The 26,478-nt window shown below is 44.6% G+C and overlaps 1 protein-coding gene across 1 annotated transcript in view; it reads right to left on the minus strand.

Annotated features, from left to right (window-relative positions):
• The window catches only part of LOC126284230 (trithorax group protein osa), a 447,090-nt gene that overhangs the window by 328,222 nt on the left and 92,390 nt on the right, over positions 1-26,478 (minus strand). Inside the window, exon 4 of the mRNA XM_049983008.1 lies at positions 19,944-20,363. Coding sequence (XP_049838965.1) covers positions 19,944-20,363 — 420 coding nt within the window. The remainder of the gene's footprint in view (positions 1-19,943; positions 20,364-26,478) is intronic.

The following is a 26,478-nucleotide window of genomic DNA, read 5'->3' on the forward strand; positions in this document are numbered from 1 at the left end:
TCAGTGACACTGTCCGCTGCTTAGGCTTAGAGTTCATGAACGACATGCGACGCGCGACGACGCTGAATTATCGACGCCTTCTTCACCAAATTCGGGCCGGAATTGCAAATCAGCGCTTGCGATCCCTCAACATCGTTCAGCGGGCGTATTATGCCAATGTATACCTTGCGTCCCGCATACCGCATGTCGCCCAAACACTACCCATTCCGAAACTCTTGGGTCGTAGTATTATGGCAGCGCTGGGATACTTCGTCACCGCTGGTATGTTACGCAAGATCACATACGTATCTCTTACCCTCCCCAAAGGAAAAGGTGGTCTCGGCCTAGTCAACGTCCATGATAGGGCCATTGCCCTCTGTGTCCTAAGAGCCTCACGAGTCTGCTTCTGACGGCGCTACGACCTGCTTCACTAAGAGCGCCGGTGCCACTACAGGACATCCCAGCGCCCCTCTTTTATATAGGACGTTTCTATTTAGAACAAAGTTGTTGCAGTGTAGCGCTCACGACACCACAAATGGCCACGACTCGACGCCTATATCACGACATGCTGCAACGCCGCACCCTAAATGTAATCGAACTAAAATATCCTGACGTACGGTGGTGCGTGGTGTGGAAGACTGTACACGATGCCATGCTTGATTCCGACGTTGTTTCCCAATGGTACGTAGTAGTTAATGGGAAGCTGGTGACGCAAGAACGTCTCTACAATATCCACATGGCAGAATCTCCCAATTGTGTGGGTTGTAACACAGTAGATTCTGACGAGCACCGCATCAGCTGTGGAGAGGCGGAAACGGTTTGGCACCTAGTGCGGCAGATGCTGGCTTATCTCTTGCGAGTTAGGCCGGAGCATATATCTGCACGCACGTTATTGTTTCCGGATGAGACATTTTACCCCAAGACTCGAACCAACTCCGTCACCTGGATACGTGGACATGCGGTCCATTACCTCTGTCGTGACGGACACAGGAATTTCCTTGACTTCTGGCTCTATTTGCAAGAAAGACATCACGCTATTTCCGGGCATACCAGATATCGACAATGCTTTGCAAACTACCTATGGACTGCCTTTCACAGCCCGCCGCGCAGCTGGAATGTTCCAGGCAGCGGCAGATTAGGTCAGAACGAACTGCAAACGAGCATATATTGAACAATCTTTATCTAGTGGGCGCAGTCGCTGGGAAGCCTAACTACGACGTGGTAGCTTTCTTTTCATGTTCTTTACGTTTAATATCTTCGATGGTGTCTTCTTTCTGGTTTAGGTTTCCCAGGCTTGATTAACTATGACTGTTCGTACAATGATACCTGTATAAATAAAAAAAAAAAGATAAAAAATGTAGGCAGGAGACCTGCGTTTCCAATCCAAATAAATACACACGAACAAACTAAGAACAAAATGAACATCAAATAAAATATAATAAAGTATTATACCCTTTTCCTTTCTCCTTTATTATTATTTTAAAAAAATAGATGGTAGAGCACTTGCCCGCGAAAGGCAAAAGTCCCGAGTTAGAGTCTCGGTCGGGCACACAGTTTTAATCTGCCAGGAAGTTTCATATCAGCGCACACTCCGCTGCAGAGTGAAAATCTCATTCTGGAAACATCCTCCAGGCTGTGGCTAAGCCATGTCTCCGCAATATCCTTTCTTTCAGGAGTGCTAGTTCTGCAAGGTTCGCAGGAGAGCTTCTGTAAAGTTTGGAATGTAGGAGTCGAGATACTGGCAGAAGTAAAGCTGTGAGTACCGGGCTTGAGTCGTGCTTCGGTAGCTCAGTTGGTAGAGCACTTGCCCGCGAAAGGCAAAGGTCCCAAGTTCGAGTCTGGGTGGGGCACACAGTTTTAATCTGCCAGGAAGTTTCAATACCCAGTATGTTTCCAATGTTTTCAATGGTTGTGATCCTATAAAAGGACTCATACGTGTGTCTAGTTTCCTGGGCGTTTGGTCTTGATGGCGCGCTTCAGTCGAAGAAAAGCATCGTCAAGAATTTCCCGCAGCTGGGGTTCCTGTTGTTTGGTCTTCGCTGCAAAAGTTTCTGAAGAAGAATAGGAAACAAGTGATTCATTTTTTGGTCGGGATAGCAAAACTACAAAGGAAACCGGGAATGTTCTTATTTGAAAATCGGTTCGCCGTAGACGAAACGTAAGCCATGTTTCCTGAATGAATTTTTCTCTCTACCGCGGAGTGTGCAATGTTTTTGACAATTCCCCTCATTAGGATTGGGTTTGTGTAGTTTTTTTTTTATATTTGTGGTACGTTAAAAGTTTTTAACAAAATTGAATATTTTTTGAATGATTTCGTGACACCCCCATCAGCTGTCATTCTCTTTATTTCATGTACGATTTTACAATTTCGGCCTTAGGTCATTTTCAAATATCTCAAACGTAAGCATTATACATTGGATACATTAGTGATACTTCTGATTTTAACATAGAGGCAAGTCACATCTTTCGATACACTAGGGGCATTATAACTTATTTCATGGACGATTCGTCAGTAGTATATTATGCCATGTACATCCTTTCCCCTATGACTGCATGTAAGTGTCATAAAATCAATTAAAAAAGGTTTTCCGCTGTTTTAGAAGTCAAGGAAATTCCTGTGTCCGTCACGACAGAGGTAATGGACCGCATGTCCACGTATCCAGGTGACGGAGTTGGTTCGAGTCTTGGGGTAAAATGTCTCATCCGGAAACAATAACGTGCGTGCAGATATATGCTCCGGCCTAACTCGCAAGAGATAAGCCAGCATCTTCCGCACTAGGTGCCAAACCGTTTCCGCCTCTCCACAGCTGATGCGGTGCTCGTCAGAATCTACTGTGTTACAACCCACACGATTGGGAGATTCTGCCATGTGGATATTGTAGAGACGTTCTTGCGTCACCAGCTTCCCATTAACTACTACGTACCATTGGGAAACAATGTCGGAATCAAGCATGGCATCGTGTACAGTCTTCCACACCACGCACCACCGTACGTCAGGATATTTTAGTTCGATTACATTTAGGGTGCGGCGTTGCAGCATGTCGTTACTTTCGAGCAGTTGTTGCAAAGTACTTGCTTATATACAACGTCGATCTCTTAATGTACTTCCCCTAGGAATATTACATTTATTTTAGATAAATTTGGTAACTATCCTACATGTGCCTTTGTTTTCAATTATATTTTATCATCGTTCTTTATTGCTTTACGCGTGACTGTATGTCATTTCCTTAAAACGATTTGTAAATATTTGTTCTGTTATTGTGGACATAGAATAAGTACGTTAAAACATTGAACTTATACGTAAGAGCTTTGCAAAAACTGCTCGAAAATAACGTGCTCCTAAAATAGTAGAAAAACTTTTCTAATATATTTTATGGCAATAACCAGCAGTCATAGAAGCAAGGACGTGCATGGCATCATATACCACTAAAGAATCTTCCATCAAGTAAGTTACAATGTGCCCATTATACCTAGAGATATGACTTGTTCCTGTGTTAAAATCACAAGTGTGATAAAGTACCGAGTGTCTAATGCTTCCGTTTTATCTACCTGAAAATGGCCTAAAGCTGAAATTGTACAATCGTACAAGAAATAAAGAGAATGACAGCTGCAGGCATTCCGAAATCATTTTAAAAATTTATCGCAGCTGCAACCCTATCGCAATGAAATTTAAAGTGCAATATGCTAAAATCAGGTCCATAGCTTTCGACGAGCAGAGTGGTTCTATGGTTGAGTACTTCCTTGCTGCACAAAGGAGCCTGGGTTCCACTCCCGTTGGAATGAGGTATTTAAACAAAGGTACAAGTACTACGAGCATTTCCGTGAAACATAGAGTACATCAAACGCACGAGACTGGTAATCGCTAGATCAAGTCTTTTTTTTTCATTCAGTTAGAATACCTACGTCATTTGAATATAAAATAGATATGTTATTTACCACACGTAATTGTCATTTTTACAATAAAAACACATATTCTTATTTCTCATTATACACAGTGTCTCAGCTGGATTTTATGGAACCCACACCTTCAAGTACAACACGAAAGATATTCATATTCTCTCGTTCGTTACGAGCAAACTACAGAAAAAATGAACAGGAAATATTTGTAGGAAATTTAATGTAGTTAAATTTTGTACTGGCATACTTTTGCGCTTAAGGCCGTCGCTTTCGAGTTATTCAAGAGAAACGTGCAAAAGCGACGTCAAACACGCTTTCCTTGAATAACTCGAAAACTGCGGGCACCAACGGAAACGTAACCCATTACAAATTTTAACGACATTAAACTTCCTACAAAAAGGTCTTGTTTATCTTTTTCTGTAAGACTTACAGTTTACACGTAGCGAGCGCGAGAATCTGGAAAACTCACGTGTGGTATTTGAAGGCGTTGCCGGCTGCATAAAACCTATCGGTAGGGGCAGCTGACTCACTCTGTATACTGCACACTAAAACCCGATCTTCACTGCAGACAAAAATTCTTAATTCCTGATCCGTATGAAAGATTAACGTAGAGTGTATAATTTAAAAATTACAACTCCATTTTTTCTGTCTTTTTGTATTTTATGCTTCCCGTAAATGCTAATAGAAATACAGTTTTGTTTTAAAATTCGAACTCTTGTCCCCCTCCCCACAACATAAGGGAATCACTCTACCACATGCCGATTCTGCTTCCTGAAAGAACACCACCTTCGTTAAGCACATTACAATTGGTTGGTGAACTTTATAAAGTCGAATTTCTCGGTTTTTTTAGAGTTGCGTCGAACTGCTCTGGGTGAGGTATATTTGAGTTCTGAACTTCACGTACGATAAATATAAAGAACCACAAAAATCCGACTGCGGAGTGGGCCCCATGTCAGATGAAAACTGTGTGCAAGACAGGGTTCGAGTCCGTGTCCGGCACGCAGTTCTAAGGCGGCAGAAAGTTTCGTGACCGGCGTTGTTGTGTGGAGCCCAGCAGTATCATTCGCCGTGCCCCGGAATAGTGCCTCGACAGACGGCGGTCTCCGGTGGCACCGTTTAGGCCGTGCACCGCGCCGCGCAGCGCCTCCGGTATGTGAGCCAATGACATGCGCTTTCCCCACCGCACCTGCCGAGCGGCGCTTCCTGGAGACGCCAGCCACCACACGGAAGCCTAATTAACCACTCTGTTTGAGGCTATAAACTTACGCACACTAGGACGTGAAATTCTTTCGGGAATTTTCTCCTTCTTCGTCAAGGTTTCACCACGCGAACCGCGAGACCATACGGAGATACGATTATGAATATAGTGCTGGCAGTTAAAACTGCAACACCACGAAGGACAGCAAATAACTAACCTTCACTTGTTCTTCGTAGGTGACGATGAGGCAAAGTAGCCAATCCGAGAGAAATTAAATTTTCACCACACCATGATTACTAATACACTACTGGTCATTAAAATTGCTACACCAAGAAGAAATGAAGATGATAAACGGGTATTCATTGGACAAATATATTATACCAGAACTTACATATGATTACATTTTCACGCACTTTGGGTGCATAGATCCTGAGAATTCAGTACCCAGAACAACCAACTCTGGCCGTAATAACGGCCTTGATACGCCTGGGCATTGAGTCAAACAGAGCTTGGATGGCGTGTACAGGTACAGCTGCTCATGCAGCTTCAACACGGTACCACAGTTCATCAAGAGTAGTGACTGGCGTCTTGTGACGAGCCAGTTGCTCGGCCACCATTGACCAGACGTTTCCAATTCGTGAGAGATCTGGAGAATGTGCTGGCCAGGGCAGCAGTTGAACATTTTCTGTATCCAGAAAGGCCCGTACAGGACCTGCAACTTGCTGTCGTGCACTATCCTGCTGAAAAGTAGGGTTTCGCAGGAATCGAATGAAGGGAAGAGCAACGGGTCGTAACATATCTAAAATGTAACGTCCACGGTTCAAAGTGCCGTCAGTGTGAACAAGAAGTGACCGAGACGTGTAACCAATGGCACCGCATACCACCACGCCGGGTGATACGCCAGTATGACGATGACGAATACACGTTTCCAATGTGCATTCACCGCGATGTCACCAAACACGGATGCGACCATCATGATGCTGTAAACAGAACCTGGATTCATCCGAAAAAATGACGTTTTGCCATTCGTGCAACCAGGTTCGTCGTTGAGTACACCATCGACCATCGCATCCGCTTCTGTCTGTGAGGCAGCGTCAAGGGTAACCACAGCCATCGCCTCCGAACTGATAGCTGGACTATAGTCCAGGCTGCTGCAAACGTCGTCGCTCTGTTCATGCAGATGGTTGTCTTGCAAATGTCCCCATCTGTTGACTCAGGGATCGAGACGTGACTACACGATCCATTACAGCCATGCGCATAAGATGCCAGTCATCTGGACTGCCAGTGATACGAGGCCTTTGGGATCCAGCACGGCGTTCCGTATTACCCTCCTGAACCCACCGATTCCATATTCTGCTAACAGTCATTGGATCTCGAACAACGCGAGCAGCAATGTCGCGATACGATAAACCGCAATCGCGATAGGCTACAATCCGACCTTTATCAGAGTCGGAAACGTGATGGTACGCAGTTCTCCTCCTTACACGAGGCATTACAACAACGTCTCACCAGGCAACGCCGGCCAACTGCTGTTTGTGTATGAGAAATCGGTTGGAAATTTTCCTCATGTCACAACGTTGTAGGTGTCGCCACCGGCGCCAACCTCGTGTGAAGGCTCTGAAAAGCTGATCATTCGCATATCACAGCATCTTCTTCTTGTCGGTCAAATTTCACGTCTGTAGCACCTCTTCGTCGTGTAGCAATTTTAATGATCAATAGTGTAAATTTTCACCACACCATGGTTACTAATATGATGGGGGCTCAACAAGTAAAGCAAAATGTGTTGCTTCACACTTTTTGCTCGGTCCACTGCTGCTGAAAAAAATGTGAAATTTGTTGTGGGACAAGGTGGTATATTCCCGCTACAGCTCCTATAGTTTCACCAAGTTCCGATAGACGGTGGCGCTACACTACCCTTCAAAATTGCGTCTGTAATGGTGGTGCGTTCCAAGCAGAGAACTGTCATTGAGTTTCTTTTGGAGGAGAACCAGAGCATCGCAGATATTCACAGGCGCTTGCTGAATGTCTGCGGAGACCTGGCTTCGAGCAAAAGCACGGTGAGACGTTTGACGAGGTGTCTGTCATCATCGCAGCAAGGTCGCACAAACCCGTCCCATCTCCCGCGTGCAGGCCGGCCACACACAGCTGTGACTCCTGCAATGTTGGAACTTGCGGACACTTTCATTCGAGATGATCCACGGATCACGATGAAACACCTCGGTGGACATCTGGATGTCTCCACTGGTAGCGCCTAAACACTCGTCCACGGGTGGGGTACTCACAGGTGTATGCCCGCTTCGTTCATCACCGACTAACTAATGACCAGAACGAGCAACAAAGAACCATCTGTGCGAAATTGCTTGCGAGTTACGAGGTCGATCTGACAATTTTGTTGTTGATGCAAGAGACTGGCTTCGACGTCGATCATTAGAGTGATAACATGAGAGCATACATGCCCTTACAGCAAGATCATTTAAGGTCATCGCACTTGTGGTGTCAGCGCCAGACACCACACTTGTTCTGTCGTAGCCTTTAAATCGGCCGCGGTCCGTTGGTATAAGTCGGACCCGCGTGTCGCCACTATCAATGGTTGCAGATCGAGCGCCGCCACACAGCAGGTCTAGAGAGACTCCCTAGCACTCGTCCCAGTTGTACAGCCGACTTTGCTAGCGATGGTTCACTGACTACATACGCTCTCATTTGCCGAGACGACAGTTTAGCATAGCCTTCAGCTACGTCATTTGCTACGACCTAGCAAGGCGCCATATTCAGTTACTATGTCTTCTGAACAGATAATATTGTGACTCACGTACCGTCAAGGGCGACGTTCATCATTAATGGATTAAAGTTAAGCATGAAACTAATTACGTCCGCTTTCTGAATTCTAATTCCTTGGCATGTTTCAGACCTCACGTGAGTATAGTTCTTTCCTCCTCACGCCAGCCCGCGTGAGCTAAAACGCGTGCATTTCGGCCTCCTCTAGTAACACGGTGTTGGCTCTTCTGCCAACACAACAGCACTGAACAAAGATTATACTGAAAATATGGTTTTTTAGCCAAAAGAATAGCACGATGCATTGAAATGCTGAAAGAAAACCAGCCTACTTTCAGAAAAAATTATTGAATGCCAGTCGTAGAAGCTTGCCTCTGACACGTTTTGAATCTAAATCTTGCAGGATACCACACAAAACATATTTAACTGAACAATAAATTAATGTATATAGGAACTACGTGGATTTTTCTGAAGGATTAGATGATGGCCACTTTTTTCCACCGAGAGGGCAATGTGCCAGCGCCTTCGCAACAGCGTCCCACATTTTTTGTTCTGATTTTCGGATAACTGTTCTAGGCAGCTTGGTGCCCTAGTATCTGAAGCGATACAAAGATGCTAGAGGAGATCGTTTTCAATCGTATTTTTGTATTAGACCAAATATATCAGAACAGAGACTATTTAAATAATGTGGCTTAGTGAATTCAAAATCATCACAATGTAATGGAATGACGGATGATAGCTTTGTATACAGGATGGTCAGAACAGTTGAAAATCTTGTAAGGGTGTTACAGGATAAGCCGTGCTAAGAAATAATTGTTATCAAAAAGAGTACGATACGTTGCGCTCTTTCCAAGTTCATTAGCACTGGCCTTAGGCAATCAGGCCGTTGCGGGCGCAAATACAAGAGGCCCGCCAGACATAGTTAGTGTCACTTGTCCACATAGCGTACCTCATAGCACGCTAGACCCCTCAGCCTCTGGTTCGTGTTCGATCCTTACTGCAGTCCCAGCTGTGCACCGCTCTTTTGTTAGGTTTTAAGAAATCCAAGGAAGACCACGCCTAGCGACACGTTCTGGCGTGCTGCTTGGATCTGTTCACGCGACAAATCGCATCCTTTTGTTAACAGCTATTTCTTTGCACAAACTGCCGTGCAACTGCCTTAAAAGCTATTAAGACTGTTGCTGCTCAGTATAAAAGGATTTAGTAGAGACATATTCGTGATACATGGAACTAACTAGTTGCTATTCAGGTAGTCACTTTGGCCGCTTTTCTCGACGATTAGCGTGGCCATTTTTCACGATCTGGCATAATGTCGGCATTAGTGGATCACAAATGAAACTATCAAACCGAAATAAACAACAAGGAACTACATTTGGACGCCAAAAGACTGTTGGAACACTGATATGGTAAAAATGTATTTCTCTGCGTATTAGTGAGGTAACACCAATAATACAAATGATTTACATCAGGCGACTGAAAAATATTATTTACTAAGAAATAATGGAACGAGGTTCCACTGCCAAACTTACTGACGACAGTGATGGTATATATTAGAATAGTATAAGCACTTCTTGCCAGGCAGCAGCACTTTTGAGCACTTCTCGCCAGGCAGCAGTACCGTCGAGGACAAAAAATCCGCAATGTCCACTTTTCCCGCCCTCACGACTTAACATCACTTTCCCCTATACTGTACAGCAAGAAGAATACATGACTAAATTTGTGGGTAGTTTTGGGGCTATAGAGTGTGCGAAATTTTAATCACAGAGCTTCCGCAACTGGCAGCAATAGCGTTTCCAACATAGTTGGATATCGAGTCCACTTGAGGTAGGATGAGAGATCGGGCACATAATTCCATACTGCTTCAAGAATAAGCCACAGTTTATAGTGGCTCGCAACTAGTGGCGTCCCAATCTCTCGGCAACACACGACCAAATGTATTCAGTGGATGAGAGATCTAGAGAACGTGCTTCACACGACAGTAGTAGAACACATTCTCCATTGAGATATGTTAGAACGGAATGGGAAACGTGCGGTCTTTCGTTATCTTGTTGAAAGCGAACGCCAAGGAGAACTCGAAAACAGTCACATCGTCCGGCTTTAACACGTCAGAAACGCAACCCCCCGAGGCCCATGAGAAAGACAGGTCGTTGTGCGTACGTCACAGCACAGGACACTGTAGGTCTTACGAGTGCCACAAGCCATATCTGCCGGTGAGCGAATAACTGTTTTAGACGAATTTAATTATCCTTCACTGCATGCTTAAATGCACTCTAGATCTCGAAGTTAATACCTTTGGTGGGTACTTTTTCAATTACATACCGATTTCCCACGGGCCCTGCAAGGAACCGAGCATTAGCGAAGTGTGACGGACAAGCCGGCCTGTGTGACATCACAAGTTCGTTGCGAAGCCCGTATTTGTCGTGGGCCCCGTGCAACGCCCTCTGTCCATGTTCCGGCTACACGAGGCAAATTTGGTCACTCCAGGTGCTGAACCAATAAGTCGGTGACTGATAGAATTTACCGACGTTAGTGCTCCTTGGAGCCTCTACATATTATGAGTTCATCATGGTGCCAAACACAGAACAAGGACTCGTCTGAAAAGAGGCAGCGTGCTACCTTCCCTGTATCCAGTGCTGTTGGGCGCACCACAGTGCGCTCGTGCGTCTCTCAGTTGCCACGTAAAAGACTGCCGTACCACTAGTTGCCTTGTCCGTAGTGCTACAAACGTTGTGGTCTTGTCCGTGTTGACACTTGCCTTGCAGGACACAAATTAGTTGCTGACTCTAGGCTCGTGACGTCGCTGTACGACCCTGTACAACGGGCAGACATTGCCTCTATCCTGTCGGGCTCTAGTCGCGTGGGGCCGTCGAGATCCTGCATGGCTTTGGCCATGACTTTCCTGGATCTACCGGTTCCATATCTGCATGACAGTCGTAGCTTCACGACCAACGTGAGCACCAGTATCGCCAAATGAGAAACTGCAAGTCTGATAGGACACAATCCTACCACTGTCGGACGAGGCAGTACACGATCTTCCCAAAGACAAACAACATTCATAAGCAGCTTTTGACTGAGAAACGTCCAGCATGACCTTCCTTAAATACATAAGGTAGATAGCGTTACTCTTACCTACTTTGTGTGATTGCACTGAAATACTTATCATATACACATCTAAGCACGTGGTACACAGTTTTTCGTTTGTTGCTCACCATTTCTACGGTGTACCAACTTTAACTGCCACCAGTATGCATCCCGAACATTGCATTGTATTGCCTGTGGCTGCCACAGACAAACGACTCACTAGGATAGTTCAATAAGAGAATAGTCGGAGACCTTCAGCGTGGCATTCGTATCTCACATTACATATTGTCTCTCTTTAAAAACTCTTAATCTAATTCATTGACATGCTCCGGGTGAGCACACTGGACTCGCATTCGAAAGATCGACAGTTGAAATCCGCGTCCTGACATGTCGATTCAAGTTCTCCATGATTTCCCTGAATCACTCCATGGAAATGCCCGTATGTATTCCTTGAAAATGCACGGACTATTTCCTTGCCCATCCTTGAAATAATTCGAGCTTGTGCTCCGTCTCTAATGACCTCGTTATCGACGGCACAACACAGCCTAATAATCCTTCCTTCCTTCCTTCGTTAATGTGCGTTTAGCCTTCTTAAGTGATCTGTGGCTATCTTTAATACCTCAAGTGAAACAGAAATGTTTCGTACTGTAGGTACCCTCATGTCCTTAAGAATTTCACGAAACAACACGAAGCACGGCGATACTGTGTCCTTTAAACTCTGTAGATGTGAAACCGCACAACAACCCACAGGCTGACGGTCGCACTTGCTTTGTGTGGTTGTCCTACGCGTGCGACATAAGGACATCAGTATGGATCAGACGCGGTTTGAGTGTTCCATTCGGGGGGATCACGATGACAGTCCTTTATCTTCAAAAATCTCGTCGTAGAACTGTGGATTTCATTGTCTTCCCGACGAGTCAATTAACACAAGAACTTTGTTCTCCTGCACACAGGGCTTCGTCACATCAGATACAATACATTGAACGTTATCTCGGTTCACCTGCGGCACAAGTAACGCAAAAAAATGGAAATTAAGAAAAAGTTTCAGTAGAAGGAATCGATCGGGCTACCGCTCTGTACTGCTGAGCCAGCCGCTGCCCGTTAAGTGCGTTGATGTTAATGGCTCACGCCTCGCGGGAAATGCTAGTTTTTTCTAAATGTCTGGCCATGTGAATCTCCTGCTTCAGACACTTCCATTTCTGGCCAAGCCTTGGATATACCACAAGTGTCGAGGAAATCGACGCTGAGTAGTAGGCGCGGTGTCGTTGTTAGCCTGCAAGAGTTCGTCCTGGCGTTGTACATGTATGGTGAACGTAAAAGTCACTTTTCGCATTAGCGGCACTGTGTCACGAAGACGAGAGCAGTACAGTTCGTCAGAATTAGACGCGACGCTCGGGGTGCTACAACCCGTACAATAATAAACGGATAGCGACTGGTGTGCGTGCGGACTGGCGTGGGACTGGCCATTACGCAAACAGTCGCCCGGCGTTGCAACAGTCCACCAGGGTCCGACTTCCCCTGGTCCCTCTGCCCGCGGCTCATTACCGGCGTTTATCTCGCTTCGTGACTGCGGCAGCCGCCGCTGGGCTGGGAAAGGGAAACCGAACCAAAGGTGAAGGATGCGCCCGCAGCTTTCTCGGCGCCCCCGCGCTGGGAGCGGATCCACAGGGGCCAGGGGCCAGTCGAGAGGGCGCCGCCTTCTAAAGGTGCTGGCAGGTCATTCCGGGCACCACCGCCCCCTTGCCTAGCCCACGAGTAGCGGTCGCTGCTGCAGACTGCGATGCGCAAGATGCGAGTTCGACACGTGGTACCACCTGGACGTCCCCAAAACAGAAACTGCCTAGAACTGCCCTTTTCATTTTCGTGAGACTGTCCTTAGAACTGCTAACATAAAGAAAAATCAGAGTGGTCCTGCGATGACATAAAATATAGGGAGGCGGAGAAGGACAAATGTATCAATTTCAGATAAGGGACTCTAGACCGGAAACGACCGATTCGAATCTTATGAGCGAAAATTTATTCAAGTTAATCTACATCTAGACAAGAGTACATACATAGTCCAAAGCCAGCGTACGGTGCTCTGCGGAGGGAACCCTGTACCGCCACTAGTAATATCCTTTCCTGTTCCACTCGTAAATAGAGTCTTATCTTTGCGGTCCTTCCGCGAAAAGTGTGCTGGTGACAGTAGAAATATTCTACAAAAAGCTCCAAATGCTGGTTCTCGTGTTCCTCGACAAAAATATGACCTTTCCTTGACGGATTCGGATTTGAGTTCCCGAAGCATCTCTATCATAACTGCGTGTTGATCAGACCTACAGGTAAAGAATCTAGGAGCCTGCCTCTGAATTGCTGCGGTGTCTTCCTTCAGTCCGACCTGGTGGAGATCCCTAACACTCGAGCAGTTTTCAAGAATAGGTCGCACTAGCGTCCTTTATGCGTTGTCCTTTACAGCTGAACCACACTTTCCCAAAATTTTCCCTATGAACCAAAGTCGACCATTCGGCTTTCCTACCATAATCCTCACAAGCTCATTCTGCCTCTTACCGCTTTGCAACGTTAGGGCCAGGTATTTTAAGTGACGTGACTGTGTCAACCACGACACTACTAATACTTTATTCGAACATTACGGCTTTGTTTTTCGTACTCATCTGCATCAACTGACATTTTTCTGCATTAATAGCTAACTGCCATTCATTATACCAACTAGAAATTCATCATGTATCCTCATACAGTCAATCCCCTTCGACACCTCCTCATACACCACAGCTTTGATGCAGCTCTCCATGCTACTATATCCTGTGCAAGCTTCTTCATCTCCCAGTACCTACTGCATCCTACATTCTTCTGAATCTGCATATATATATATATATATATATATATATATATATATATATATATATATATATAATCGGCTTTCCTACCATAATCCTCACATTTCCTTGGTGCAAAGATTCGCGGTGGCTAATGCCGCAGAGAATTCTTTGTAAAACCGAAGTGGGATTCCACGAAGACCTGGCGACTGATTTGTTTTCATTTTTCAGTTTCCTTTATCTACTACAAGAATGTCTGTTACTAAGTCGTCCATACGGAAATCTGTTCGATGGTTAAACGACGGTATGTTTGTACAACTCTCCTGTATTTCTTATACGCGAAATTTAGAAATTCGATTTTTGTTTTTCTGTCTTCAAGTGCCACACCAGACTGGCCAACGACTGACTGGATCGAAGCCTTATACTAGAAGCGATAGGTAGTGCTAGTTGTATGCTTCGCGTGCAGATCTCTTCGTAGACGCATTGTAAGGAACAGGTCAGCAACTTCATAACATATCAGAACAGTCTCACCGCTAACTTTAAATTTGTCATACAGTCTTAGCCCCGCGAGCGCTGAAACGGGCCCCAACTTCCGAGCCCGCCGTTGTGGCCGAACGGTTCTAGGTGCTACAGTCTGGAACCGCGCCACCGCTACGTTCGCAGGTTCTAATCCTGCTTAGGGCATGGATTTGTGTAATGTCCTTAGGTTCTACATCTACATTTATACTCCGCAAGCCACCCAACGGTGTGTGGCGGAGGGCACTTTACGTGCCACTGTCATTACCTCCCTTTTCTGTTCCAGTCGCGTATGGTTTGCGGGAAGAACGGCTGTCTGAAAGCCTCCGTGCGCGCTCGAATCTCTCTAATTTTACATTCGTGATCTACTCGGAAGGTATAAGTAGGGGGAAGCAATATATTCGATACCTCACCCAGAAACGCACCCTCTCGAAACCTGGAGAGCAAGCTACACCGCGATGCAGAGCGCCTCTCTTGCAGAGTCTGCCACTTGAGTTTGCTAAACATGTCCGTAACGCTATCACGGTTACCAAATAACCCTGTGACGAAACGCGCAGCTCTTCTTTGGATCTTCTCTATCTCCTCCGTCAACCCGATCTGGTACGGATCCCACACTGATGAGCAATACTCAAGTATAGGTCGAACGATTGTTTTTTAAGCCACCTCCTTTGTTGATGGATTACATTTTCTAAGGACTCTCCCAATGAATCTCAACCTGGTACCCGCCTTACCAACAATTAATTTTATATGATCATTCCACTTCAAATCGTTCCTTACGCATGCTCCCAAATATTTTACAGAAGTAACTGCTACCAGTGTTTGTTCCGCTATCATATAATCATACAATAAAGGATACTTCTTTCTATGTATTCGCAATACATTACATTTGTCTAGGTTGGTTAGGTTTAAGTAGTTCTAAGTTCTAGGGGACTGATGACCTCAGATGTTATGTCCCATAGTGCTCAGAGCCATTTGAACCATCTGAACCCAACTTCCGCACCCTGATCATGGCGTACATAATTGCCGCTGAATACTCCACAGTACCCTCACATAATTTCCGCTGTTGATGTACTAGTAAGTCGCACGTAACTTGATGTCACAGGGTACAGTACTATATAGTAATAATGAATTCCATGAACCAGCCCAAGTTTCACAAGTTGCTACATTTACAACAGTTGTTCGAAATGGCATCAATGCAGGTATGGCGTCGTCTCACCGAACTCTGTCGTATCCGTTGTAAAATTGCCGATGTCTTTTGAACAATGTCACGGGAAGCGATAATTCTGGGCAGAGGGTCCTTTTCAGTCTCGACAGGCGCCACGTAGACAAGTTTTTTCACATGGTCCACAAGAAGAAACCAAGTTAGGTGCGATCAGGTGCTCTTTCTGTCGACCAAGCAGTACCTCCTCTGGCTATCCACTTTTAAGGGAATGTCTAATCCAGGTGTTCGTGAACCTCCAGTCCAAAATGAAGTGGGGCTCCATCATGTTGGAACAATATCTACTGACGAATAACTAGTGGGATATGTTCCTAGAACCTGGGTAGTATGATCCGCTACATGTATCCACTGTCAGAGGTATGAGAACGCTTATAACTTTAGTCTCCGTCGCTTGTGGACCCGCGTCCCTTACCTCTAACTGATTTACTATTCTCCATCATCAGTGAAAGCTTATAACATCACCACGGAATCACCCTGTATAAAGTTTTATCTACAAAGCAAAACACCGTAACCACTCACGGTTTTAATCATTTCCAGCCCACAGCCGGCCGCGGTGGTCTCGAGGTTCTAGGCGCGCAGTCCGGAACCGTGCGACTGCTACGGTCGCAGGTTGGAATCCTGCCTCGGGCATGGATGTGTGTGATGTCCTTAGGTTAGTTAGGTTTAAGTAGTTCTAAGTTCTAGGGGATTAATGACCACAGCAGTTGAGTTCCATAGTGGTCAGAGCCATTTGAACCATTTTTCCAGCCCACAATGCGCTTCACAGAATTAAGTTTCAGCTTCAGGTCGCGCACTGGCTCATTTCACGTGTGTTCCCGCAGCCACATTTTTCTGGTGTAAATAAATAAAAGCCTGGACGATAATCTTTTGGCTAGTGGACTGTCGATAGGATAAAGCATTCTTTGGCAGACACAACTGATAGATAAATTAATTTTAAAAGCAATAGTTAGCGCACTTCGCTATCCAGTGGGCTTCACGATAATAGGCAAACAATGTTGCGCCTTTCTTTCTAAATGATTTCACCAGTAAATTTTATAAATTTGATTTTTCCTTCCAAATCAAAAAACTGTACCTCTTACCTTATTTCTGTGTTTCGTATTTTGTGTGTCTGTGCGCAATTTTTGATTGCCCTAGTGATTTTCTACTAAGCTGACGTAATTTTCCTTTTGTGCTTCTTTGAAAGTGCCTACTACTGGTACCGCCATTGTTTCGTAAAGCTTCAGTTTACTTTCATTTTTATATTTCAGATGTCTATGACTTGTTTCACATCTTTAAATTTTCAAAGCTTTATTTCCATGTCGCTTTCTATTGTTGGGCGTACTCCACAACAATGATAGTTAAAATTGTTCCAATATTTTGCCATTTATCTCGGTTTTCGATGTTACAGCGTTTTCCCAAGAAATGCCTTTCGTTTTGATTAATGGGGAGATACTATCAGTCCGCATTGGTCTGCTATTTTTCTTAAGACGTGTAGCCCCTTTTGTAAATTATCTTCGGTCTGTTGCACTGCATATAAAATATTACCTAATCTATGCTGCGGTGACAGCACCCCATCACTCTTGAAAATTTGTTTAAATCTTACTGTGACCTAGTCCACATATATATTGCCAAGTGTTGGAAGGTACAGCAGCCTTGTCCTTAATTTGTTTTTAGTAGTGCTGATCGTGTTCAACAGTATTGGTGTGCGTGTGTGTGTGTGTGTGTGTGAGTGTGTGGGTGTTTGAGTGAGATAGTGAACTCAACATCGAAGTTATCAGGGCCCATACGAACATCAATTAAAACGAATGTGGTTAAAACGTAGAAAATGCGATAAAAGAACTAAAAGACAAATTGAGGTAAAATAACACACACTTTCTCTCTCTCTCCCAATCTCACACATAATCAACCGCTCAGTCTACAACTCTGGAAGTTCATAAGGCAAGAGGTAGGAACACATTATGCATCCAGGACATTGCCGAACATGATCTTTTTTGTAGTCCAGGTGTTACAGTGTGGAAAGACACAATGATGCATGGGTTTATTAACCTCCAAATCTTCGAACATTGTACGCTCACCGGTCCAAATTACTCTCACACAGTTCTCCATCCCCAAGTGCGTTTTTCAGCAGCGCATTCTGCTCTGACTGTATTATTATGGATGGCAATGCACGATCACATCGAACAGCGCAATTAGAGGAGATCTTGGAACGAGAGGATGTTCGACGAATGCTTAAATCCCTTCGAGCAAGTGATGGATGTGTTGAAGTGAGGTATTGCAGCGCGTCCATATGCACCAACGACCGCCCAGAAGTTGTGAATAGCGCTGATGGATAAATGGAATGCCCTACCAGAAAAACTCCTTATCAACTGGTGGCCAGCATGGGAGCACTTAGCACAATATGAGTTTCCATCCGCGATGATCACACACCCATACATTGTAATGTCCAGGAGATCATTATGAATCGCCGTCTCTTCATCGAAATTACTGTCCTTGAATAAAAATGCCATTTCTTTTCGTCTTATTGTGCATTTCTTTCAGTTACCTTGAGTCCTATAGTGAGGCAGTTCTTTTAATATATGTTCCAAGCTACATAGAGCTACATAATTTGGCAGTGACAAACCATGGGGAAGTTAGTTTCGTCCTTCAGTTTTGCACACCAGTGTGCTTACTCATTCCATTCAAATCAGTTCTTAGTATTATCCCTAAATATTTAAATCATTTTACATGCTTTACACTTTGGGCTCTGGCCTTTCAGTCGGATGCTAAGGTCTTTTTTTCGTTCTAGGTGTTTATTATGGCTGCTGTGTAACACCTATTAACTTCAGAGTTTCAACTCGAACTTCCATCACAATGGTCAGCCTCGGTAGCTTAAGTGTCAGCCAGTCTGAGTACCATGTTTCCCGGTGCTGATGGATTTCTTTGTTGGTACTAGAACTGGAACGGGCTGCACTCAGCCCAGTGAAGCCAACTGAGGAACTGTCTGAATGAGGTGTAGCTATTCTAAGATTCAGCTAAGGGAAAGAACTGTTGACAATATGTCCATCCATACAGCATCCGAATGACACCTTTGGTGGAGAATGACACAGGAATATGACGGTGGTGTCGTTTCCCACACTGCCACTGCTATCACCCAGCGAAGGCACTGACTTTCTGTTGCCGCTCACATACTTTAATCACGGACAGAACTACTTCTAGATTTCGAGATAGTTTTGTTGTGGACATTGTTCAATACATCCTACGTTGACGTGCGTACTAAATTTCGAGATTTTGTAAGTCTTTGCCCATCTTGGAGATTTTTCATTCTTTTAAACCTGGCATGCTTTATTCAGCACTTCAGCAATATTATCCTACAGGTTTTGTGTAACGCTGATGTTGCAACCATTGATTTTCCGTGGACAGACACAGGCCGTAGTGAAGCCACTCATATTGCCCTTGCTAGTACCAGAAAACACAGTGATAAAGTGAAATAAACTGAAACCAGAAAATCTAATTACAGATTCATGATACTGACGAGATGGTGAGTTTTTTGGTGCCGAGCCTGAACCAATTAATTGAGTAACTAAAAGCGAACTGAAGATTGCCTTCTATTAGCAGAACACTTGGAGATGCAACAGATACACTGAAGAAGCTGCGTACACTACGTCTGTCCGTCCTCTTTTGGAGTATTGCTGCACTGTAGAGGATCCTTACCAGACAGGATCGACGGAGGACATCAGAAAAGTTCAAAAAACAGCAGCTCGTTTGGTACTATCGTGAAATAGGAAAGAGTGTGTCACGGGCATGATCCGCAAGTAATCATAAAAGAAAGGCTTTTTTCGTTGCAGCGAGATCTTTTCACAAAATTTTAATAACAAACTTTCTTCTCACAAAGCAAAAAATTTTGTTGGCGCCCACCTACATGGTGACAAAACATCATCGTAACAAAATAACAGAAATCGAAGAGCGCATGGAAATATTTAAGTATTCACTTTTTCCGCCCGCTGTTCTAGAGGTGGGCGGTAGAGAAATGGTGTCAGAGTGAGTTAATGAACCCTCTGCCAGACACTCGAGTGTGAATTGTAGAGAAGGCATATACATGTAGACAATGAATTCATGGGCATGGGGGGAGGGGGTTCACACCCCATACTCATGTTTAAGATGGGCATCAGTTCCAAACGTAAAGAAAATATGATCTTCTGGTACACGTTATGTGAGGGACTTTTTCTTATGTGATGGGCATCTCCTGAAAGAGCGCTAAATATCGGACAGATGCTTTATGGGGTAACACTTAACATCTACTTCATTGTATTTGGTATAAATCAAGGTTTCCGATTAGATTATTATGAAAGGCCTTTGAAGGAGGCTGCTTGTTAAAAAATGATTTTATAGAGATTTTGAGGGAAGCGCACTTTCATTACGTTAACAGAGAAAGCCAGCAATTTCTATGCTTTTATTTGGTCCCTCATTACCAGTCTACGCCGTGGAGTTACATAGAGTACAAGTGTGCGCTCACCGGAGCTGTCGCCGTTGTCCAGGAATCGTGGGTCGGACTGCCGATCCGGCGAGGGCGCGTGGTCGGAGCCGATGCCACTGCTGGGGCCCGAGGAGCCGCCCCCGGCGTCGGCCGACGCCGCCCCCGTGGCCGTGGCGTCCTTGCCCGGCGTCGCGGCGGAGGCGGCGGCCGAGCGGCGCAGGTCGACGGCGGCCATGTTGCCGCGCGCGCGGTGCACCGTGTCGTAGTCTCGGGGCGGCAGCAGCAGCGGGGCGCGGGGAGCGCCGCCGCCCCCGCCGCCGCCGCCGCCGCCGGCGCCGCCCCCGGAGCCCAGCTTGGCGCGCAGCTCCGCCGCCAGCGAGTCGTACAGCGACGCTATGCGGTCCTGGCCCTGGCCCGACGACCCGGAGCTGTCCGATTCGCGAGTGCTGCTGCTGCGACCTGGGGCACACACGTAACATATGCAATGGTTATTTGTTACACACTATAATCAAAATTTCTAATTGCCCACACAGTTTATTAATTGGAACAGCCTTACGCGTTCGAAAACATCATTGTCAAACAAATGGTTACAATGAATTCACAACAACACTCAAACATATACAGAGAAATCTTGCCCGATATAAAAGCCTTCATATTAAAAATACTGCATAGTACCTACTCTTCTACTGCGAGCAACAGACAAATGTAAACTGATACATGATTCACTGAAGATCACGTGGAGTATCTCGAACCAGGCCCGCCTGGCTAGCCGCGCGGTCCATCGCGCTGCTTCCCGAGCAGGAAAGCGTGCGGGCCCACGGCACGAATCCGCCCGGGGGATTACTGTCGAGGTCAGGTGTGCCGGCCAGCCTGTGGATGGTTTTTAAGGTGGTTTTTCATCTACCTCGGCGAATCCGGGCAAGTTCCCCTTATTCCACCTCAGTTACACTATGTCGGCGATTGCTGAGCAAACACTGTCTCTACGTACGCGTACACCATAATTTCTCTACCACGTAAACATTGGGATTACACTCCTACGGTATGAGACGTTCCCAGGGAGGTACACTAGGGGCCGATCCGCACCCTGGGTTCGGTGTGGGGCGGTGGTGGGGTGGGTGGACTACTGTGGCCTGTTGTGGGGTTGTGAACCACTGAGGGCTATGGCGGGAGGAAGCCTCTCTGTCGTTTCTAGGTCCCGGTTTAATATACAATACACAAACGCACACTCACTCATACACACACACACACACACACACACACACACACACAAAATCATGAACCAATCTGCACTTGTCTGTTGCTCACAATAGATGACAAGGTACTATGTACTCATACGTTCAGTATAAACAGCGTTTTTACAACGAAAACTTGTATATGTGGGAAGACTTCTCCACAGATGTTTCATTTCCTTTATGGCCGCGATACAACCATTCGTTGACTAATGATACTACGTAAATATTTTCCATTTAACATTTGAAAATTATGTATAATCGAAACGCATAAGGCAGTTTTAATCAATAAACAGTGTGACCCAGACAATCAGAAATTTTTAATGCAACATGGCCGCTAAGTCTCATATTGCATTTTTGTAGATCATTATACATTACAGACGTACATAAGCTGACCGAACAAAATATTAATCACCCATTGTACAAAGGGCACACTGTTCGATTTGCAACGCTGTAAACAGTGTAGAAGCACAGTCTAATATATGCAGTCGCGTCACTCGCTGTATAGAATTTGTACAGTCTGACAGTTGGAATAACACTAGCGTCCCTACCGGCGAGAAAGCGAACTGTACGATTAATTTTCGTTTTTAATTAAAGTTAAGGAAATAGCTATTATATATTTGCTTTCCAAGCATTAGCGAATTATCAAGTGACGTTAATGATAATCAAATAAACAGCCGAATCTCACTAATTCAGTTACATGAGCAACAACTTACTCATAAAGAAATGTTTTCGAATATGTTACTCCGCAGGAGGCAATAGAATATAAACACATAGTTCATGCGTGCAAAATATTTAATTTTGTCGATTACTTTCGCTTCAAAAGCGAATGTGTTGAAGATTCTTGCCGTTTGTGGCTCAGGTGTAGCAGCGATTGTGGAAGTGGTTTCTTCTGTGAGGAAAAGACTTTTATTGCTGTCACGTTTTATTATCACACCTGCACAGTTTTCTCTTCGGCTACAGCTGTGGTGGCTAACTTGGCACGTTAAATAATGTAGGCATTGCAGTCCACACAAATTTCTTATGTTCTACATTCACTGATTTGACTGGAAGTGCAGTAAAGAATAACTTACAGGTTTTGAGACGATGTACGAGGTCTTCTGCGGTTCACAAGGCACTTTTTTGTTCTTAAAAGAAAACAACATTCTTCATTACATATCCATAGGTTGCAAGAGAATCGTAAATGAACTGTCCTGCAAAATACAGTTTCATACCTCCAGAGTCCGTAGGAAACTAAAGAAAGACAAATGAGATGTGATTCTTCAGCTATTGCCGATTTTACTGAGGTAAATATGCTCCCTATCGTAAAAATTATGTTGTAAATCAGTATAAACTCATCCGATTTCGTATTCGAGATTACCGTCCGTTGGAGCGCTGCTGACGCAGTGTAGAACAAAGGTGAGCAGGAGGGTTGTGTGTTGTACTCTGGTAGAAGTTGTAAGGTGTCAGGCAAATCCAACACCTTCCATGAAAACCCTCACATGATAAGCAAATCCAGCAGTATGTCACACAGCTGCAAATAAATCGTGACATTAAATTAACCAAAGTAATACGAGTAACGAGTGAGCAAATGGAATACCACAGATAACACAAGAATGCCTAAATGCATGTCATACCTTCCCACCGTGAGACAGATGAAGTTCCGAGGGGAGAAACGAGAACAGAAGCCGAGATCAGAACCGTGTTAAGCTAGAAGGCCCTACGATAAGGGACGGACACCCACGCGCCAGCTAACCGGCAGGACCACCCCCCACCCCATGTTAAAAGATAGAGCCCTCCAGAAGAACAGTATAGATCTTACGATAACACTAAAGGGGCCACACCAGCTGCAAGTCTTAGCGAGAGACTTTTTCGCGTCTCTGTTACGTTGCAAACGTTAAAAACATTGCCCCACCACGAAAAGTATAACGTTTTTCATTGGATAGACAGAATTTTTGTAGGCGGAGCTTAAGATTTACATTGAGACCCTAATCGGTCCGATGAAAACACAGCCAGATAGTTTTTTTAAACCAACTTCGCTAAATTTTTGTAAGGAGAAGTTAGGAGAGAGTTGCTTCCGATACGGCGAGCTCTATGGAGCTGAGCCGCCCGCCGCCCCCTGACACTGCCTAACCAACGACAAGGTAATGAACGCACGCGATAGCGCATAAAGCTTCACTCAGAACTGAAGCAATCTCATCTGTTACACCCCCTTTTTGCGTAATACTAGTGTCGATCGTCAATTAAAGCTCATGGTATTCACATTTATTACGTAAGTTAAAATCTGATACGTGATGATTTTGCTGTTATATAATTATTGAGAAGCCGTATCAGCCACTGTAACGTACGACAAGTTAGATAAGTAATTAAAGATAATTGAGGGTCACTGTAGACCATTTTGATAGTTTTCTCTTTTGTGAAACTTAATTTAAACCTAGATTATAGATGTGATATGGCATAGGTCATCCTTCGATCCATTGTAGTACCTGGAAACCCACTCAGGGAATATTCGTTTACATTTTTGTTGAACGCAGTTTTATCATCCTGTATAAAAATATTTCCTTTTATCAATAGTGCAATTTATAAACAATGTTTTGGGAGTAGAATAAAATTTCCAATGGTAAACTTCACTGCTTTTTCGACGTTATTTTACCAGCTAACTAAAAATAGGAAAGCCTTGAACCCCTTCCACTAAATTTAGTTAGTATTAAGATTCTTTTACTGGGAGTGCAGTGAAGCTGACGCTGAAATCATTAAGTATTTGGTTATATCATCGCTAGTCTCACTGAACTCTTCTGAAGCCTACACATCATGTGTGGTCTGGCGTCTCCTTACCAGCAACAGGCCCCTGATTCAAACTAGTCAATTCCCTATAAAACACGCTCAGAGCGTCGTTGCGCGAAAGTGGTAGGGAGACACGAATTAGAACAAACAGACACCACGCAGAATGTTACAAAGTGGCACCAGGCGTCCACGTGATCCTCTAATTGGTGTATCTCATGGCTGTGAAGCAGTGCCAATCAGTTATACAGAATCATCGCAGTTTATTTATTTATTTAGCCGTATGGCTAGGGCCCCCAGTCGGGCAGACCGTTCGCCGGGTGCCAGTCTTTCAATGTGACACCACTTCAGCGACCTGCAATCAATGAGGATGATAGAAAGATAATGAGGACAGCACAACACCCTGTTCGTGGGCGGAGAAAATTCACCGACACAGCCGGGAATCGAACCCGGGCTGTTATCGCAGTAAGATGGGCCGACACGGAAACGTTACAGTGGCAGAAAGGAATTATTGTGTTTGGTTGGACTTTTGACCACACCGTGAATGTTGCCTTCCGATTTGTTGGTGTATCGTCACAGACTGTCCAACGTTTTACACGGTACGGTGTACCACTCGTGGTCACAAAACACAACATAACCGGCCAGGGGTAAGTGTTACGCCTTTTCAATGACAGTAGGTTTCAACGCGAACATTGTCAAGGGATGTGCATGTAGTGGATATTATTGGTGTCGGTAACTTCCCAAAAGGTAATCAAACACCATCACGTAAACGTCTTCTTTGGGTCAAACAACACATAGAGTGGAGGCAATACTGTGGTCCGACGAGAAGCGATTTTATCTCCTTTCAAATGATGCAAGTTGCCAAGTATACCGTTGTCCCAGTTAAGTGTTTAACCTGAAATGTATGGAGGGTGGAGTTCAAGTGAGAAGTCGTTCTGTGATGTTTTGGAGTGGTTTTCGACCCATGATTTGGTCCCCCGTCATACAGGTTGCCGTGAACATGATCTAGAATGTTTATTTCAACATTGTCGGCTTTTCTTCTAATTCTTCAGGATGAGACTATGGAGATTCTAGTCTTCCGAAATGTGAACAGCCGTGATCAGAGGACTGCGTGCGAATGTTCCTGGTTTGGCGAACACCCATGTATCCTATGCTAAACTACCCTGTCTTACTCCCGCAGAAATATCCAGAACTACCTGCAACAGCGGACGAAATGCCACAATCAACATTCCCACGGTCTGGTAACTCGATAGGCTCTATTCTTTAGTGATAGCTTTAGCTGGGCGTTCCGTACCCGACCATACTCGTGGACCCTCTTCGCCATCGAAGCTAGGTGCTATGTTCCACGGTAACAGCATAATGTTTCCTGAGGGAGAATATGTATTTCGCGGCTGTGTTTTTGTTCAGTGTGGGGAGGATTAGCGAAATTTCATTTTCTTAAACACAAGATAAAAAGTAAAGTTTTTCAGTGAAGCAGTTAAAGAACAGTCTAAATACGGGATAACGTGTTTGATTATTAGAGTCTCTTGGTCAAACTAAAGATGCTAACATCCTTGCCCAACAAGGAGTAAGCGTTGAATCGTTGACAATTCATATAGTGAAGCTACAGAACGTAGCTTTGAAACTGTTGTGCTTCTGTGTGCCAATGAAGTGCTGCGCAGTTGTTAATGATGATAATGATGATGATGATGATGATGATTATGATGCTGATAGTGTGATGATGATAACTCTACATTAAAGGAATATCTTGTCGATGCATTTAAGGCAACGTTTCCTTGGGACTACAACAGACTAAAAATAATTCCAGTGTCTAGGGATAGCCTGCCGTGGAGAAAAATAAATGCAATGTTACGTGCATCCCATCCAATAGTATGACAGATTTGTCCCATATCCCGGTTTGAGAAGAAAGCAAGAAAAGCTGTAATGGAGCTGAATTAATATACGATCTCTTAAGAAGCATATTAAAAATCACATATAACTTCCTAATTTAGACTCTTCTTTAAATCACATATAACTTCCTAATTTAGACTCTTCTTTAAATTCAACTGATTTTCATCACACAGGGTGACGCATCTACCAGGCATCCGCTTGTACATCCAGAACAAATGAGTATATGGAGGTGAGGTTTTCGTTAAGCTACAGCGGAAAACGTGGAGGGCGCTTTAACTGACAGAAATAATTTTTAAAGTTTACGACCGCTGAATTATGATTCCGATTTTTTGAACTATATACATATGTGTGTGGCAGTGATTGTAAAGGTCTTGAACGTTATAACAAGTCTGGAGCTTGATCAAATAATCACAACATAGTAGAGACAGAAACCAACTTCCCACCAACAAGTGAAGTTCCACAAACCTCTCCCCTACCGTACCAAACGAATTCAAATACGTAACTCAGGTACGGTTAGTGTGTTTACTTCTGCGCTTGAAGCCCATCAATTAGTGCTCTGATCTTCCGGTCATGAAGCTACTCATACTTTTACAACGTGTATCACAGTCCAAATTCCGGATATGGTTACCGTCTACGGCAGATGTAGCCATACTATTAGGCAATCGGTGCGGCTGTATGCTGAAGGGTATACTTAT

This window comes from Schistocerca gregaria, chromosome 8 (genome assembly GCF_023897955.1).
Source record: "Schistocerca gregaria isolate iqSchGreg1 chromosome 8, iqSchGreg1.2, whole genome shotgun sequence".
Taxonomy (NCBI): domain Eukaryota; kingdom Metazoa; phylum Arthropoda; class Insecta; order Orthoptera; family Acrididae; genus Schistocerca; species Schistocerca gregaria.